The sequence below is a fragment of the Pristiophorus japonicus genome, chromosome 18, assembly GCF_044704955.1.
Source record: "Pristiophorus japonicus isolate sPriJap1 chromosome 18, sPriJap1.hap1, whole genome shotgun sequence".
NCBI lineage: Eukaryota > Metazoa > Chordata > Chondrichthyes > Pristiophoridae > Pristiophorus > Pristiophorus japonicus.
Window position 1 is genome coordinate 23872287 of NC_091994.1, and position 19446 is coordinate 23891732.

A 19446-nucleotide genomic window follows, 5' to 3' on the forward strand; every position below is an offset into this window, starting at 1 on the left:
AATACCAGCAAAACAGATTATCATTTATTGTGTTGTATGTAAATTGCACTTAAGTAATTAATTGGCTGTGAAATGCTTTTGGATGCCATAAGGATCTGAAAGGCATTCTATAACTGCATGTTCTTATTGCATACAATCTTGCAGATTCAACTGTGGCTCATTTGGTAGCATTCTCGCCTGAGTCAAAAGGTTGTGGGTTCACGTCCAACTCCAGAGATTCGAACACAAAATCTAGGCTGACAGTGCAGTGGTCGGAAGTGCCGTCTTTAGGATTAGATGTTAAACTGAGGCCCTGTCTGCCCTCAGGTGGATGTAAAAGATCCCATTATTTCAAAGAACGGGAGTTATGCTCAGTGTCCTGGCCAATATTTATCCTCAACCAACATCACTCAAACTGATTTTCTGGTCATTACCTCATTGCGTGCAAATTGGCGGCCAAGTTTCCATACATTAAAATAGTGTCTCCACTTCAAAAGTACATTGGTTGTGAAATGTGTTATGTCTATGCAAGTTCTTCAAATAGTTTGATCTTTTTCCATAACCAGAGTGCATCTCATTGAGACCTGTTTTTCACACTGATGTACTGACTTGGGAGTTGCCTGGGTCTAACAACTAATCCTGAAAACAGCAAATTGTTTATTGGGGTCATATGTAGGGTATGCACTTTTTCTTCGATTTGGTGAAAAATACTAGACGAGTACAGGCTTAACTAGTAACCATATTTATTTACAGTATGAATGATTCACAGAAGCAAATCTCTAGACAAAATACTATACAGTACAAGTGATGAGGCTGACGGATCATCAGGTAACTTTTGAAATTACACTGTTGCTGTAGTACACTGCACCCAATTGTATACTGACGCCGACCACTCAGATTCTTGTTTTAGAATATTGAAGTTGAGCAGATTCTTTGAAGATTGAAACACGAACAGAATCTCTGTCATAACATCTTTGTAAACAATGGGATAATTACTTGGGATTGTCACAGTTGCGACCTGCAGTTTTCCTACATCAAACTACTTTATAACCTGATCATGCAGATCCTTTAAGTTTTTCAGCAATTAAAATTGCTGTTACATGGACTAAGCTTGTATAGTTGATATCACTTTACAACTACTACAAGACTGTTAATGGGCTAGCTGTTGACATCTTCCAGATTTTAATTAGCATTGAAACACACTGCTTCCCAAAGAGCATCTTTATTTTGACTAATTTCTGATCAAAATAATTCTATGCTTCAAAAAATACATGACAAAGCAGAAATTCAGTAAGGTTCAGGGAGATGGGTAATTCTAGTACATTCATGCCTGAATCATGATCTGATACTTCAGGAAAGCAGCACACAAGATTAATGCTGTTGGGCACTAAACTTGCTTGGAGGTATCGAAACTCAAATCAGTAAGATCTTTGAGACCACTGATTGTCGGCTGAAGTAGAGAATATGTAGATCATCTAGCCAATGCTGGTGTCAAAGTCTCTTCCAAAGATGTGGCTGAACCCAAAGTTTATGGAGGTGGAGTATGAACAGTTACATGGGATGTCAAATCCCTTACTGTCTACTGGAGTTAAGACCAAAGATCTCCAAAATTGCCAAGACCTATTTTAAAGTTGATCTTTATAAGAATCAACTATCCCTTAACTATAACTTAACTCATCTATAAGAAATAAAACACATGGTCTATCAGCATCTTGAGTTGAAAAGAGGTTAACATTTTGAGACAATACCAATATAGGAAGAGCAGAGCATCAGACAAATGCCCAGTTCTACAGCTCAAAGGCATTACAGACGTATTACTGATGCACAATGTGTTCAGGTGAGGGAAACCATTGTGATATTTCCTGGTAGATTTGGACTCCGTTTTTCAGTACAGTGTGATATAAATAGATACTTAAATAATCTTTTCCCCAAACCCTCTACTTGATTTCCAGATCTTAATCTCATTTTTTCCCACTGGCACTGGAGGTAGTTAAACAAGCAGCTGTAATGGTGTGTACTGCTTTAAAAAAATGTTCTGCATTGGTTATTGAATGCAAAATTTGTTTTGATTACCTGCAAATGCTACTGTTAGTAATTTCCTATCAGATTTAATTAATTTAAGCACTTTGCTGTTACTGTATCTTAAATTGCTTCTATGTTAGCTAATGTTCTATCCAAACCCCCAACACATGGAAAGTCAATTTGGTGTGGGTTCATCTGCTTAAGTAGACATTCGCATTCTGACAAGTAAAATACAGCGAATGCTGGAAACACTCAGCGGGTGAGGCAGCATCTGTTGAGAGAAAGAGTTAACGTTTCAGATCAATGCTAGAGATGAACACCTTAAGCAATTGCAGAGCCAGGGTGCATGCAAAGAAAAGGGAAAGGTCTAATAGCGTCCACGAGTAATTACATAGCAAATAGGATAATGGTGCAAGGCAAAAGGTGGTGATGAGACAAGTAAAGAAATAAAAGGTGGGTCCAGAGGAGAATTATCATTCTGCTGGACTGGCTACTTTGTCTTGCATTAAGTATATTGATATTAATTATGCCTACAGCTGTGTAAATGGGAAACATACCACAGCATTTCTAATTTCTAATTTGCCTTCAGCAGTGGCCATTTCAGATTGTTCAGCAGTAACCAGTGCCCTCTTACCAGTGCTTTTTATACTTGGGTAATTTAACTGATTAAGAGTTTTATTTAGCAAAGGTTGATTTTAGTGGTAGTTAGATTATTGGTGCACACATTTTCTTAGGATGGGATTCACATTCTTTCATGGAAAAATGTTCATACCCAACAATGAAAGCTTCTTGCTTTATTTTACAATGTTGGAATTCAATTTCAATTAAAACTTCTACATTATGGTAGTACAGAGCACAAATGTACAATGAGGTTCAACGGTCACAAAACTAATATACATCTAAATTTAAAACTGTCACGGTCACATTTAGCTACAAAGGAAGGTCGCACCTCCCTGGTGGAGTTTGTGTATGGAGTATTTATGTACCTAAACCATCCTTACAATTAAGTATCTTCAATCAGTAATTCTATTGTGTAACTAAATTGAAACTTAATGAAATCTTTAGACAATCATCAGTGATGGTTTATTCCAACGAACATATGCTTGGAACAGAGAAATCCAACAAAGGCACAGACACGATGAGCTGAATGGTCTACTGTGCTGCACATTTCAATGATTCTATGAAAAGCATTTACCTACAAACATCTAAATTATTTTCTACAACTGGTACAAAAACATAAATAACATCCAATTCAAATCATTCATTTGGTCTTTTTTTACTATGAAAACGCTTAGACCCCATGAATCAGTACACCACAGTTCATATATACTAAAAAAATAAACTACAAATGCTGGATATCTAAAAATATGAACAGAAAATACTGGGCAAGTACAGCAGGTCCATCAGAATCTGTAAAGAGAAAAAATTTAATGTTTTGGGTTCTTTGTCAGAACTAATTTCTTATGCTTATTAGGAACATACTTCAGTTTCACAACTATTATCAATTCATTACAAAGTGAAGTAGAGATCAAAGAAGATATTCGGTCTGCCCAGGTCATCCCATCGCAGTATGTAATTGCTTCTGGAATTATTCCAGGGCTTTTACAAAGGGCATTCTGGATAGCTATGTCTCTCTGCATGAAGTAGTGCTTATAACAGTCCTGACTTTTACCAATTTGTATATATATCCCCATGTCTATTATTCAAGGTTAAACTTGCAGAAGTCCTCTGACTTCATCTCTCATGTTCTACAGTGTCTAGACAACGCCTCCTTCCTCTGGCCACATATGCTTTCAAGCCAGAATTTTTGTTTTTCAAGCCTGTCTTCATAACTCGGTCCCAATAGTGGGAAGAACCTCCAGCTCCTGGATGTTTCCTTTTGTGCCCTGACCAGAACTGAACACAACAAACAAGGTGTTGGCTGACCAGAGCACTATACAGTTTCAGCATAACTGCCTCAGACTTGTAGGGGTAGAAATTGGTATACATTGTACCTGTTTTTGGGTGTAAAATGGGCAATGCATACCAATTTAGCAGTGGGACAACTGGCACCCACTCAGCCCACTGCTACATTTTTCATGCCTATTTAAGGTGTTAGGCCCCTTGCACATGTAATGAGTTGCCCAATGCCTGTTGAAGGACCCTTTGTTGAAATTAGTTTACAATGAGCAGAGCAAGTATCATGCCTAAGCAGTTCCTGCAGCTGTCAAAGTCAGTTTCTCCCACAATCTTTAAAAAAAACCTTCCTGTGAGGGAGGAGTAATCTCCCGACCCCACCGGATCTTAGTCCATCCCCCTCCCAGGACTTACCTGAGGTCTACAGCTGGCAAGACGAGTCAGCCCAAATTGGATTTATCCTGAGGGTGAGCGGCCTGTGGATTGGCAACAGGCAGCAGCAGCTCACCCCAAAAATGTAGATGAGATGCCAAAGACCCATTCCTGGCGATCTTAAAGCCTCTCGGTTCAGGTACGTGCTGCTCTTACAGCATCCCATACTCTGCTGATTCAGTAATATCTCAGCATTGTGAACTTTAATGACAGCTGATGGTACAAACTCAGCATTGAGTAGCTTATTACTCCCAGCTCTTTTACCCTATGTCTGGATTGTTCAACTATTTATTGAATAAATATGTCTCTCATTTTTCCTTCCAGAGTGTAATACTTGTCCACATTGAATTTCATCTGGCACAGTTCTGCCTGCTTATAAATTTTGCCTAGGTTCTTCTCTAGCTAATCAGTCTCAACAGCAGCCGAGTTTAGAACTGGCAAATTTGGCTGAATTGCTTTGTATTTCTGGATCCAGATTGTTTATGCAGATTCATAACTGAAGTCCCAACACTGATTCCTGGGACACTCCACTTGGTATAGCTCCTCAGCTAGACATCATTCCCCTCAAAAAGGATCCAGTTTGCTCTCTTAGCTAATTTCTTATCCACACCTGGGTTTCATTACTGCCTTAGCCTTGTGTAGCAACCTTTCATGCTTTACTGATATTTTGTGCACTGAATCATTAAGTTAATTACATAAATGTAAGTAGTGTGTAATCCACAATCATTATCAAAAACTTATACTGCCTGAACATGTCACAAGAGATCATTGGAACCCACAGGGAAATGCCTCCGAGCTGCAAATAAAATGCCCACCTACCTGGTGGTCAGGGAGGTACAGAGATTTGCGATCCTGGGGCTCTGAGTAGCCGTGGAAAAAGACCCACTTATATCAGGGTGCAGGTGTTTCACAAGCACCCCCAAGATCATGTGGGCTAGCCCAACGAATGACAAGGTAGGTAATCCCCATTCATGTTTATGGGGATTCCGTATGTATGCAGCTATATAGCCCAACTCTGCCCGCGAATGCCCTTTTCCTGGGGATGCGGTGGATCTGTCGAGATGATTTTTGGCAGATCTCAAGTTCCGGGTTTTAGTGCATGCCTAAACCCAGAACTTGCACGGTGCCTATGGGCGCACACACCCGTAGTGCTGCAAATTACAGCCCGTTAGCTGTACAACTGCTGGTCAGGTGGTGACTGGTCTACAATTGATCCATTCCACACAAGTAAAAAAAAAATGGTCAGTTTCAAAAACAAGTGTACTACATCTGTGGTGGTTTCAACTTCTTTAATAAGTGAGTGAAAATGATTACTAAAAGACATATCAGTAGATTACATATAAAATATGTTCTGTAATGCACCCTTTCCTACAATGCAGTTTTTGTACAGTTCACAAAGATACCTTATATTGTTTTCAAATTGACAATAATTCACAAAATGGAGGTGGAGAAGTGGGTGCTACTTTTCCCATTTCCTTATTACTATTGCTGCAACGTAGCTTCCACTATAGACCTATTTAAAAAGTCCAGGAAAATAATAAAATAGCTGTAGTTACCCATCGGAAAAAACTGTACACCTTTTATCTACAGCCTCTACGATCTGGGCTGAAATCTAGTTTCTTCTGAAATTCCATACTGCTCCAGTGGATCCTGCAGACACAGTACAGGAACAAGCATTACTCTAAAAGGAAGAACAATCATAATGAGGCATTTCAATTGTTTAATTTTTCAGAATACACTCCTGCAAGGAATATTTTACTTTCATGGGTTGGGAACAGTAGAGTTACAGGATATTTCATCTAAGTTGTTAATTTCCAAACTTTTCTTTGTTGCTGACAACTTTAAAATACTCTTGATTATGGTGCAGGAAGTATATCGAATTATATCGAGGTTTTTTTTCTTTAAATGTAATTTTTCCCTCTTGACAGCACTGACTTATGCTGAAGTAGAGTACCACAGGCACTAGCAGCCCCCGATACCTTGCCCAAATGGCCATTCTTGACATGCATGTCTAGACAGAAGGCTATGGCAAATGGAAAATCAAAGCCAAATCTGATGATGTTCTCGTGTGAAGTCTATAACGTGCATCAAGATCTAATGTGGCATCCCTACTCTTATCAGTGAAGTCATCAATGACCAAGGATTCAAACTGGGATCTTCCAGGTCTATATTGTATCAACAAATTCATTGGAGGAGCTCTTTACCCATTTGCTGAAATTTTCTGGTAAAAACTACACAGCCACATATTTCACTATACAAGGTAAGAAAACACATTTCTAATGTGACTGATTAGAAGAAATATAATTTTTTTACAGCTTGTCAATGTGTCTCATTAATTTCAGAGGCATTAAAGAGAATACATAAAAGGTATGAATAAAGAAGTCTTATTTTAGGATATCTTTGAAGCAGAGAGCTAACCAAATATTTTGAGAATTGCAGGGGTAAAACAGATAGAAACAACTTGTTAAAGGGTTGCAGGATATTTATAGTTCTATACTTTTGCCAAAGCTGCCAGTCAAGGCACACTGCACAGGTAGGTACAGGATTTGGGCCATGTGATGGGGCTAGAGCAGACTGTGATGGATAGGAAGAGGCTACAGATCCATCATATATGTATGTGGATGAGGCTTGAAGAGTGGCACCAATACACTGATTGGGGGAAGAGGATGTTCACAAGACAAGTATGGGAAAAGGTGCTTTAGTCTTCAAACACAGTTTGTTTTCCTAAAGATCCAAGAAGCTAAAGACCCAACCTGGACACCTGTTTTTCGCACCTAGAAGAAAAACACCTCTGAATTCTCCGGCTCCTTGCAGGTCCCTGGGAGCTCGGCGTGGCACGCACACAGCAGCGGGGGGCGGAGCCAGAGAGTCGTGCCGATTCTGATAGTGGTGGGGGGCGAGACTAATTTAAATGAGGCAATGTTGTGCCGGCAGCCCTGCGCGTGTGCATTGGAGCGCACGCGCGATACCCCACTCGGCCATTTTTAAAGGGACTTAAAGAAAAGTGTTGATTTGTCTCGTGGACCCCTGGAAAGGCTTGGGATTTAATTTTGGTGAGTTTTGTGTCTGAAGGAGTGCTTTTAGCAGCACTTGTTTAAATCACCTGCTGAAATCAGTGAGTGCTGCTTTTCACTGCTAAACTTCCAGAACAGGCGCTGCATCGGTGCATGCAAATTAAGGACTGTGTGTTTTGAAAAATAAGTGTCAATTCAATACAGCAATGGAACAACGTCCACCAAGAACAAAGAATTTCTTGCATGAGGAAGTGGAGATATTAGTCGACGTCATTGAGCAGAGATGGCAGGAGCTAGATACCAGCAACAGATCTCGCATAAAAGTGCCACCTAAAGAAATGAAGAAACGCTGGAACTAAGTTGCTGAAGATTACCGCGCAGTGGTGCATACCATGAGATCTGGAAGCCAGTGTAAAAAGAAATGGCACGACCTTGGTCAAGTAGTTAGTGCAAGTAATATTTTCCATTTTTAATGTAATCGTAATTGTAATGTGACTATCTGTATGTCCCACCCTGCAGAAAGACGCACTCTGTAAAAAGTTATATTTTACTCTTTGCAGAAGAAATTGGCCCACAACAAAAGGGAAGCAACTCGAACAGGAGGAGGCACGCCCAATCTGCATCCACTGACACCCTGGGAACAGAGGGTAGCTGCTATGATGAATCGTACATGGAGAAAAGCAATCAGCACAGCACAAGTTGGGTCCACACACGAGGAAGAGGCCAAGTCCTGAAAATGCATCGTGGCCCTTCAAATCAACCTGCTGCCTAGCCTGCTATGTGTGAGAGTACTCATATGCCACCCATCCTGCCCCCTCCCTTGCTGTTAAACATTTGACTGTTCTGATGTATTTTGCAGAACGTGATGATGATGATGATGCCAACCCTGAGGATCCTGAAGATACAGAACAAGAACCAGTACAACCAGATGCAGACTGGATGATGGAAACGATGACTGTAATGTCTACAGGGGAGAGCTTCCAAATTAATGTTTATGAGCCCCCATTAAGGGGCATCAGAGCTTCAACCTCTTGCATAGGTTCTGGTTCCACCTTCATGGTTTTGATTCCGACATTGCGGGTCCCAGTGGTGCTGGTGATATAATGGAGCAGTTTACACCCATTCACCCACCATCCCAGCTCGCACTCGAGTGCTGCCATTTGGAACACCGAGCATCCCACTGTCCGTGCCCGCGCCTCCCAGTGAAGTGGTGCCACGAGGCAGACCCAGGCAGAGGAGGAGGTTGGAGACACGCTCTCCTGAGATGCAGCGTGCAACAGATGCGGCTCAGGTTGTGGCATTGGGTATGGAGACCAATGAGCTTACCCAATTACTCATCGGTAGCGTCAGAGCAGTGGGTGAAGAGGCGACGGTCCTGACGGGAACTTAGGGAGGGAATGTCCAAGGGCATGCAAGCGACGGCACAGGCTCTCATGGAGATAGCTGTTGCAATAAGGGCACACAGCCCCACCAAGCAAATGACACCCCCATGAAGAAGTGAACATTCACTGAGATGTGGATGAGAGATGGTTGCAGCCTTTCTTTGCTGCTTTTGTTCTTGTTCTTGATGTAGCTGTAGTAGCGTTTTTCAAATTGAAATTGTTTTGTAAATTTTGTAACTTTACAACATAAGTGATCTTAGGGTTTTTAAGTGATCTTATAGTGTAAATGCTCTCACATTTTGTAACTTATTTAATTTTGCATCTAAAAAGTGATCTTAAAGTTTGTGATCTTAAGAGTGTAAGATTTTTCACATTGAAATTGTTTTGTAACTTTACAAGTTTATAAGTGATGTTAAAGTTTTTAAGTTATCTTCAAGAGTCATATTAAAAAGTAAAGTTTGATCCAACAATTATTTTGTTAGTGATGTTAACTTTTCAATAAAATATTTCATTAAAACTGATTCATCTTCCATTAACACAACACAACGTAGGAACAACAGCAAAGAATAAACATGTCCATGCGCAACAGTGGTCGCAGAGCCCTCAGGCATCAGTAATTGAAGCGTTCACGGATGAGCTGCTGGTGCAAGGCTCGAGCAATCGTTAAAGGAACATGATGGATGGCCCTCCTCCGACCTCGTGCTCCAGCATCAGTCACTTGCATGCTTTCCTGATCGTCATCATCATCCACATCCACATCCTGCTCTTCCGTAATACGATCATGCACTGAACCCTCACGTGGGTCTTCTGGTTCCACTACCTGCTCCTGCTGCCTCATGATGGTTAAGTTATGAAGCATACAGCACACAACAGTGAAGTGACCGACAATCTGAGGAGAGTACTGCAAGTGGCCTCTGGAATGGTCCAGGCATCGGAATCACTGTTTCAATATGCATGCCAATGGTCCTCTCAATGATGCTGCACGTCGCAATGTGCGCCATGTTGTATTGACGGTCAGCTTGTCTGTCAGTCACGCGTAGGGGCATCATGAGCCAGGTGGTCAGGCCGTACCCTTTGTCTCCCAGTCGCCAGCTCTGCCCTTCTGGCTGCTGCTCAAACATGTCAGATATAACGCAGTCGCGTAGGATGAACGCATCTTGGGTGCTGCCAGGGTATCTCGCATCGACTGACATGATGCATTGCTTGTCATCACACACGAGCTGCACATTGATAGAGTGGAAACCTTTTCTATTCCTGTACTGCTCGGAATCCTCCACAGGTGCTCGCAAGGCTATGTGGGTACAATCAATGCAGCCCTGTACCTTTGGGAAGCCGGCAATCCTGAAGAAGCCCACAGCCCTCTCATGGATCGCTTGGGCGGTCATTGGGAAATTGAAGTAATTCCTCCGCGCATACAGTGCAGCCGTGACCTGGTAAATGCAGCCATGTGTTGCACGTTGAGAGATGGCACACACATCTCCAGTTGTAGCTGGAAACGATCCCGAGGCATAGAAGGCAAGTGCAGCTGTTACCTTCATTTCAACAGACAAGGCAGTCGGCGTTCTGCTTCAGGGCTGCAAATCTGCTCTCAGCAGATCACAGATCTCAGCGACAACTTCTCTGCGGAAACGCAGCCTTTTGACACAATCAGCCTCGCTCATGTCCAGGTACGAGCGCCTGGCTCAATATTGTCGACGTGGGTAAGGTCTCCTGCCCATCAGCCCACGGGCTATGACGTTCCTGGTGTGGTGAGCTCTAATCAATTCTCTCCTATGCAGTGAATTGATGGCGAACCATTGCATAATACGTGGTGTTGACAACGCAGCATCCATTCTGCAAACTTAAGTTTCAACCTGGCTGCCTCTCCCTGTCCCTGGCCGAATGGCCTCAGTCTCCCTCGCAGCTCGAAGTCTGCTTGCCGTGTCTTCGGCCGCCGTCAACCACTATCCCGTGGCCGAATGGCCTCAGTCTCCCTCGCAGCTCAAAGTCTGCTTGCTGTGTCTTCGGTCGCCGTCAGCCACTGCCTCCGCCCCTATCCCGTGGCCAAATGGCCTCAGCTTCCCTCGCAGCTCGAAGGCTGCTTGCTTGCTGTGTCTTCGGCTGCCGTCGAGCCACTGACGCCGCCCCTGTCTCCTACATGGAAGGAAGGCCTGCCTGAAGCACCGCAGCTCGAAGGCTGCTGCTGCTTCTCACAGGTAGGAATATTCAATATTTTGTCTTTGCTTTGTTTCATTTTTAGTCAGGATGACTCTTTATTTGTATAAGTAAGACTGTTGAATGCTTGTAGAATTTAATTACTTCCCTTCCGCCCCCCACCCCCACCCCCCTCGTTCCCTAAACCTGATTTGAAAAGTGTAGGCAAGGTTTTTCTGAGCATACAAAAATCTACACTTACTCCATTCTAAGTTAGTTTGGAGTAAGTTTTCACTGCCTAAACATTCAAAACAGGCGTAAGTGGTTGGACACGCCCCCTTTTTAAAAAAAAAATCTGTTCCAAAATGAAACTGTTCTAACTGACTAGAACTGGAGCAAACTAAATGCCGAGAATTGCAATTTCTAAGATACTCCATTCTAAACCAGTTGCTCCAAAAAAAATAGGAGCAACTCAGGCCCAAACCTGACCCCAGAGAGTGGGCACAGACACGATGGGCTGAATGGCTTCCTTCTGAGCTGTAAACTTCTATTGTTCAAGCAGCAGAGAGAGATTTCGCTGTCCTGATTTAGGACTTATTCATCTATGAGGCAATATTGTTATGAACAACCTTTTCCAAATTTCCAGATCCATTAAATCCATACAGGACAAACCAGCAAGAAATCTAAGTGCCAACAGAATTGTTGTCTAGGCTTTGTGGGACAAATTGCTGGTGTTCTGATTGTACGAGGCCTACGGAAGATCAGTGCACTAGTGAATACGTAAATCCTGCAGTTTACCCAAAGTAAAGGCGGAAGGGACAGAGAGAGCAGAATTTAAGATCTTCCTCATTTAGATACCCTAGAAAGTAGCTTTCAGTGCTGTGGCTTCAATAGACTTTGAATAATAATGAATCATATATTTTGAAAGCTAAAGAACAAAAACTCACTTTTCCAGTTATTTTTTTAATCTCGTGTCGGTAAAAAATTAAACTTTGCCGCATGTATTCATAGCTGCAAAACAAAACAATTAAAAGTCTACAAAAGCAAAAAAATTGAAATTCAAACAAGTAATCACTGTCAGAACATGGAATTGATTGCTAATAGATTACGGTTAAAAAAACTATAATTCTGTACAAGATACACAACTTGTAAAAAATATTATTGCTATTGAAATATAGAAAATGTGCTGAAATTTATTTTTCAAGAACCTTCCACCTAACTAAACATTTTCCTCATCTCTCTTGGAGTCAACAATAATCAGAATGGCAAATCCTAGTTGACTATTCTCCTCTTGTTCACAGACCTGTGATCTTGTGGAGGTTAGCAAATTGAGGTCAAACTTGGGACATTCCACATGGTTCAGTTCCACAAAATGCACCTGCAGTTTTAAAATTAACCAGTCTTGGAATGAATTTAGATTGGGTGTAGAGCACCTTTTATAAAAAAGCCTGTGGGTTATTTTAGTGATGGCTTCTATAAAAATACATAAATGCCCAGTACTATAATGACTTTACCTCGTGAGTACAGAAAAAGTGATGGCAAACAGAAGATGACTATGTTCACATACCTGGCTTTTGTCAAGGCATCAATCCACTCCTCACATTCATCTTTATTCTCACACACAAATGAGTATTTTCTTTCTGGTTCATCCACGAATGCTGCAAACAAATTTCAAAAAAACAACAACAGTACGATTAATTTAAAATATGCAGTTTAGATATAGTGATTATCCTTCAAAAATTACAATATTGGAACCAGAAAAATCCATTCGGGTAATTCTAAAAAGTTGCTGCTTAATTCATCTTTTTCCTCAGTTGATTAGTTCTAGTCTGTTAGCTAAAGATACTGGCTATAGAAAATATCACAGATTGAGGTTTGTCCATTTGACTGTGGGGCCCATTTTCTTGTTGAATGGGGCAATTTCAGCATTCCTTAAACATTTTATTTTCTTCCAGTTGTCTTGCTTCAACTGTATTCTTCTCTCCCTAGGACAATAGGTTGAATTGGGCCAAACACAATCACAATCATCTTTGCTCTCGCTTCACACAAGGTGTGCTTTGTGCTTCACTGGATTTTTCTTCCCAAGACAGAACTAAAGAAATATTCCAAAATTTTCAACAAATATACATTCCATTGAGAAATAAAAACTCCATGGGAAAAATGATCCATCCGTGGCTAACTAAAGAAGTTAAAGATAGTATTAGATTAAAGAGGCCTATAACCTTGTGAAGAATAGCAGTAAGCCCGAGGATTGGGAGAGCTTTATAAATCAGCAAAGGATGACCAAAAATTGATGCGGGAGAAAATAAGTCTAAACTAGCAAGATATATAAAAAACAGATGGCAAGAGCTTTTACAATGTTTGTAAAAAGAAAGAAAGAGTGTAGCAAAAGTAAGCCCTGGTCCCTTTGAGGCTGAAACAGGTGAAAGTATAATGGGGAATAAGGAAATGGCAAACTTCAAACAAATATTTTGTATTTGTCTTCACAGTAGAAGATACAAAAAGCATATCAAAAATAGCAGAAAACCAAATAGCTAATAACAGTGAGGAACTTAAGTAATTATCAGTAGAGAAAAAGTACTCGAGAAACTAATGGCACTAAAAGCCAACAAATCCCCCGATTAGTCTACACCCAAGGGTTCTAAAAGAGGTGTCCACAGAAATAGTGGATGCAATGGTTGTGATCTTCCAAAATTCCTTGGATTCAAATTCCCTGGATTCTAGAACAATCCCAGCAGATTGGAAGGTAGCAAATGTAACCCCGCTATTCAAGAAAGATGGGGGGGGGGGGGGGGGGCAAGAGAAAACAGGGAACTACAGGCCAGTTAGCCTGACATCAGTCTTCAGGGAAATGCTGGAATCCATTATTGAGGAAGTGGTAACAGGGCACTTAAAAAAAAAAAAAAAAAAAAAAAAATTATATAACTGGGCAGATTCATCATGGTTTTATGAAAGGGAAATAGTGTTTAACAAATTTATTAGAGTTTTAGTGGATGTAACTAGCAGGGTAGCAAAAGGGGAACCAATGGATGTAGTATATTTAGATTTCCAAAAGGCATTCAATAAGGTACCACATAAAAGGTTGCTACGCAAGATAAGTATTCATGGGGTTGGGGGTAATATACGATACAGTATTGGTTAATGGACAGAAAACAGAGAGTAGGGATAAACAGGTCATTTTTTGGTTCACAGGCTGTAACTAGTGGGGTGCCGCAAGGATCAGTGCTTGGGCCTCAGCTATTTACAATTTATATTAATGACTTAGATGAAGGGACCGAGTGCAATGTATCCAAGTTTGCTGATGATACAAAGCTTGGTGGGAAAGTAAGCTGTAAGGAGGTCACAAAGAGCCTGCAAAGGGATATAGACAGGTTAAGTAAGTAGTGGCAAATAGAGAATGTGAGGAAATATGAGGTTATTCACATTGTTATGAAGACTAGAAGAACAGAATATTTTTAAATGGTGAGAAACTATTAAATGTTGGTGTTCAGAGAGATTTAGGTGTCCTCGTACAGGAAACACAGAAAGTTAGCATGCAGGTACAGCAAGCAATTAGGAAGGCAAATGGCATTTTGGCCTTTATTGCAAGGAGGTTGGAGTATAAGAGTAAGAAAGTCTTACGACAATTGTACTGTATGTTTGGTGAGACCGCACCTGGAGTACTCTGCATAGTTTTGGTCTCCTTAACTGAGAAAGGACATACATGCCTTAGTGGCGGTGCAATAAAAGGTTCACTAGATTGATCCCTGGGATGAGGGGAGCTAGGAGAGAGATTAAAAAGCAGGACCTCAAAAGGTGCCACGAGCTAGTGAGTACAGAAATAGGAGGATAGAGCAGATGAATACGTGGCTGGAGAGATGGTACAGGCAGGAGGGCTTTAGTTTCCTGAGGCATTGGGAACACTTCTGGGGGAGGTGGGACTTGTACAAGCCGGACGGGTTGCACCTCAACAGAGTCGGGACCAATATTCTCGCAGGCAGGGAGGGGGGGGTTGTTTGCTAGTGCTGTTGGGGAGGGTTTAAACTAGCTTGGCAGGGAAATGGGAACCTGAAAATAGATTCAGTAGAGAGGGGAGTAAAGCTGAAATTAGAAAGCAAAAATAAAGTGAGTTTGAAGGAGAGAGGAAACAAGCAGGAAAAAAGGGTAAAGAAACAAATTTAAAGGCACTTTGTCTAAATGCACGTAGCATTCGTAACAAAATAGATGAGTTGATGGCACAAATTGAGACAAATGGGTATGATCTGGTAGCCATAACAGACGTGGTTGCAAGGTGACCAGGACAGGAATTAAATATTCAGGGGTATTTGACAATCGGAAGGACAGACAGAAAGGAAAAGGAGATGGGGTAGCTCTATTGATAAAAGATGGAATCACTGCAATAGTGAGAAACGATATTGGCTCAAATGATCAGGATGTTGAAACAGTCTGGGTGGAGATAAGGAAGAAAAAAGTCACTGGTGGGCGTAGTCTATAGACCCCCTAACAATAGCAACTCTGTTGGTCGGAGTATAAATCAGGAAATCGTGGGGGCTTGTAAAAAGGGAACAGCAATAATCATGGGTGATTTTAACCTTCATATTGATTGGACAAATCAAATTGGTCAGGGAGCCCTGAGGAAGAGTTCATAGAGTGCATAAGGGACGGATTCCTTGAGCAGTATGTAAAGGAACCAACCAGGAGGCAGACTATCTTAGATCTGGTCCTGTGTAATGAGACAGGATTAACAAACAATCTCCTAGTAAAGGATCCCTTTGGAATGAGTGATCATAGCATGGTTGAATTTCAAATTCAGATGGAGGCTGAGAAAGTTGGATCTCAACCCAGCATACTAAGCTTAAAAAAAAAGGAGACTATGAAGGTATGAGGGCAGATTTGGCTAAAGTGGACTGGGAAAATAGATTAAAGTGTAGGACGGTTGATGAACAGTGGAGTACATTTAAGGAGATATTTCACAACTCTCAAGAAAAATATATTCCAGTGAGGAGGAAAGGGTGTAAGAGAAAAGATAGCCATCCATGGCTAACTAAAGAAATAAAGGACAGTATCCAATTAAAAACAAGGGCTTACAAAGTGGCCAAAACTAGTGGGAGGACAGAAGATTGGGAAGCTTTTAAAAGCCAGCAAAGAATGACTAAAAAAATGATTAAGGGAAGATAAACTATGAAAGTAAATTAGCACGAAATACAAAAACAGATAGCAAGAGTTTCTATAGGTATATAAAAAGGAAAATTGTGGCTAAAGTAAATGTTGGTCCCTTAGAAGACGAGTCCAGGGAATTAGTAATGGGGAACATGGAGATGGCAGAAACTCTGAACAAATATTTTATCAGTCTTTATGGTAGAGGATACTCACAATATATAGTTAAGGGGCTATGGGGGGGGGGGGGGGCGGGAGGAATCATAATCACCAAGGAGGACTCAGTAAGATAATGGGACTAAAGGCAGATAAATTCCCTGGACCCAATGGCTTGCATCCTAGGGTCTTGAGAAGTAGCGGCAGGGGTAGTGGATGCATTGGTTGTAATTAACCAAAATTCCCTAGATTCTGAGGAGGTCCCAGCAGATTGGAAAAACTGCAAATGTAACACACCTATTTAAAAGAGGCAGACAAAAAGCAGAAAACTATAGACCAGTTAGCTTAACATCTGTGGTTGGGAAAATGTTGGGAGTCCATTATTAAAGAAGCAGTAGCAGGACATTTGGAAAAGCATAATTCGGTCAGGCAGAGTCAGCATGGATTTATGAAGGGGAAGTCATGTTTGACAAATTTGCTGGAATTCTTTGAGGATGTAAGGAACAGGGTGGATAAAGGGGAACCAGTGGATGTGGTGTATTTGGACTTCCAGAAGGCATTTGACAAGGTGCCACATGATAGGTTACTGCATAAGTAAAAGTTCACAGGGTTGGGGGTAATATATTAGCATGGATAGAGGGGATTGGCTAACTAACAGAAAACAGAGAGGCAGGATAAATGGTTCATTCTCGGTTGGCAATCAGTAACTAGTGGGGTGCCGCAGGGATCAGTGCTGGGACCACAACTATTTACAATCTATATTAACGACTTGGAAGAAAGGATCGAGTGTAATGTAGCCAAGTTTGCTAACGAAACAAAGATGGGAGGAAAAGCAATGTGTGAGGACGACACAAAAAATCTGCAAAAGGACAGACAGGCTAAGTGAGTGGGCAAAAATTTGGCAGACGAAGTATAATGTTGGAAAGTGTGAGGTCATGCACTTTGGCAGAAAAAAAATCGAAGAGCAAGTTATTATTTAAATGGAGAAAGATTGCAAAGTGCCGCAGTACAACAGGACCTGGGGGTACTTGTGCATGAAACACAAAAGGTTAGTATGTAGATACAGCAAGTGATCAGGAAGGCCAATGGAATCTTGGCCTTTATTGCAAAGGGGATGGAGTATAAAAACAGGAAAGTCTTGCTACAGCTATACAGGGTATTGGTGAGGCCACACCTGGAATATTGCGTACAGTTTTGGTTTCCTTATTTACGAAAGGATATACTTGCTTTGGACTGAGTTCAGAGAAGGTTCACAAGGTTTGATTCCAGAGATGAGGGGGTTGACTTAAGAGAAAAGGTTCAGTCTCTACTCAATGGAATTCAGAAGAATGAGAGGTGATCTTATCGAAACGTATAAGATTATGAGGGGGCTTGACAAGGTGGATGCAGAGAGGATGTTTTCACTAATAGGGGAGACTAGAACTAGGGGGCATAATCTTAGAATAAGGGGCCACCAATTTAAAACTGAGATGAGGAGAAATTTCTTCTCTGAGGGTTGTAAATCTGTGGAATTCGCTGCCTCAGAGAGCTGGGACATTGAATACATTTAAGACAGAGATAGACAGTTTCTTAATCGATAAGGGAATAAAGGGTTATGGGGAGCGGGCAGGGAAGTGCATGATCGGATCAGCCATGATTGTATTAAATGGCGAAGCCGTATGGCCTACTCCTATTTCTTATGTTCATATCAGAGGGTTGTCCTACGAGGAGAGATTGTGCCTATACTCTCGAGTTTAGAAGAATGAGAGGTGATCTCATTGAAACGTACAAGATTCTGAGGGGTATTAACGGGTCTGAGAAGTTGGTTCCCCTGGCTGGAGAGTCTAGAACTAGGGGGCATTTTCTGAGGAGAAGGGGTCAGACTTTTAAGACTAATTTCTTTACTCCGAGCATTGTGAATTTTTGAAATTCTCTACCCAAAAGGGCTGTGGATGCTTAGTTGTTCAGTATATTCAAGGCCGAGATAAATAGATTTTTGGACTCAAGGGATATGGGGATCGGGCGGGAAAATGGAGTTGAGGTCTTAGACCAGCTACGATTTTATTGAATAGCGAAGCAGGCTTGAAGGGCTGTATGGCCTACTCCTAATTCTTATGTTATATTCACTGTTTATTAATGTGAAAAATAATCTCCAGTCCTCAAGCACCATTCCACATTGAATGGAAGTGACCAGAATACAATTTCTAGAGCCCCTGCACTATCTCCCTCATGATCCCAGGATGTAAACCATCTGCCTCAATAAAGGTATATTGCAGCTAAATAAAAAAATTAAATGGACTTGTTTTTGACAGAAATCTAGCATCAGTGGAAAGAAAAAATCAAATTTGCACATATATTTTTTTTAAAAATTCGTTCCTGGGATGTGGGTGTCGCTGGCAAGGCCAGTATTTATTGCCCATCCCTAATTGCCCTCAAGAAAGTGGCAATGAACTGCCTTCTTGAACCACTGCTGTCCCTGTGGCAAACTTATTTCCAAGTCAGGATGGTGCATGACTTGGAGGCGAACAGGGAGGTGATGGTGTTCCCATGCACCTGTTTCTCATCCTTTTCTAGGTGGTAGAAGTCGTGGATTTGGGAGGAGCTGTCGAAGAAGCCTTGGCAAGATGCTGCAGTGCATTTTGTAGATAGTACACACTGCAGCCACGTGTGCAGTGGTGGAGGGGGTGAATGTTTAAGGTGGTGTATAGGGTGCCAATCTAGCGGGCTGCTTTGTCCTGGATGTTGTTGAGCTTCTTGAGTGCTGTTGGAGTTGCACTCATCCATGCAAGTGGAGAGTATTCCATCACACTCATGACTTGTGCCTGGCAGACGTTGGAAAGGCTTTGAGGAGTCAGGAGGTGAGACACTCGCCGCAGAATACCCAGCCTTTGACCTGCTCTTGTAGCCATAGTATTTATGTGGCTGGTCCAGTTAAGTTCCTGCTCAATGGTGACCCTCCTCGGATGTCGATGGTGGGGGATTCGGCAATGGTTAGGTGGTTAGACACTCTTGATGGAGATAGTCATTGCCTGGCACTTGTGTGGCACGAATGTTACTCGCCACTTATCAGCCCAAGCCTGAATGTCGTCCAGGTCTTGCTGCACGCAGGCATTGACTGCTCCATTATCAGAGGAGTTGCGAAGGGAACTGAACACTGTGCAATCAGCAAACATACACACTTCTGACCTTATGATGGAGGGAAGGTCATTGATGAAGCAGCTGAAGATGGTTGGGCCTAGGACAATGCCTTGGGGAACTCCTGCTGCAATGTCCTGGGGCTGAGATGATTGACCTCCAACAACCACAACCATCTTCCT

General features: G+C 41.7%; 1 protein-coding gene across 6 annotated transcripts in view; it reads right to left on the reverse strand.

Annotated features, from left to right (window-relative positions):
* Positions 1-705: 705 nt before the first annotated feature.
* The window catches only part of plekhj1 (pleckstrin homology domain containing, family J member 1), a 36491-nt gene continuing 17750 nt past the window's right edge, over positions 706-19446 (reverse strand). Inside the window, exons 4-7 of one of the 6 annotated variants that reach the window (XR_011587587.1) lie at positions 12426-12516; positions 11806-11869; positions 5886-6010; positions 706-2272 (exon numbers count right to left, since the gene is read on the reverse strand). Coding sequence is in view for 4 of the 6 variants with exons in the window: in XM_070859777.1 (XP_070715878.1) it covers positions 5923-5979; positions 11806-11869; positions 12426-12516 (212 nt within the window). In the remaining 2 variants the exon portion in view is untranslated. Of the gene's footprint in view, positions 3412-5885; positions 6011-11805; positions 11870-12425; positions 12517-19446 lie in introns of all 6 variants that reach the window. The other 5 variants (XR_011587586.1, XM_070859777.1, XM_070859776.1 and 2 more) reach the window with 5 other exon arrangements.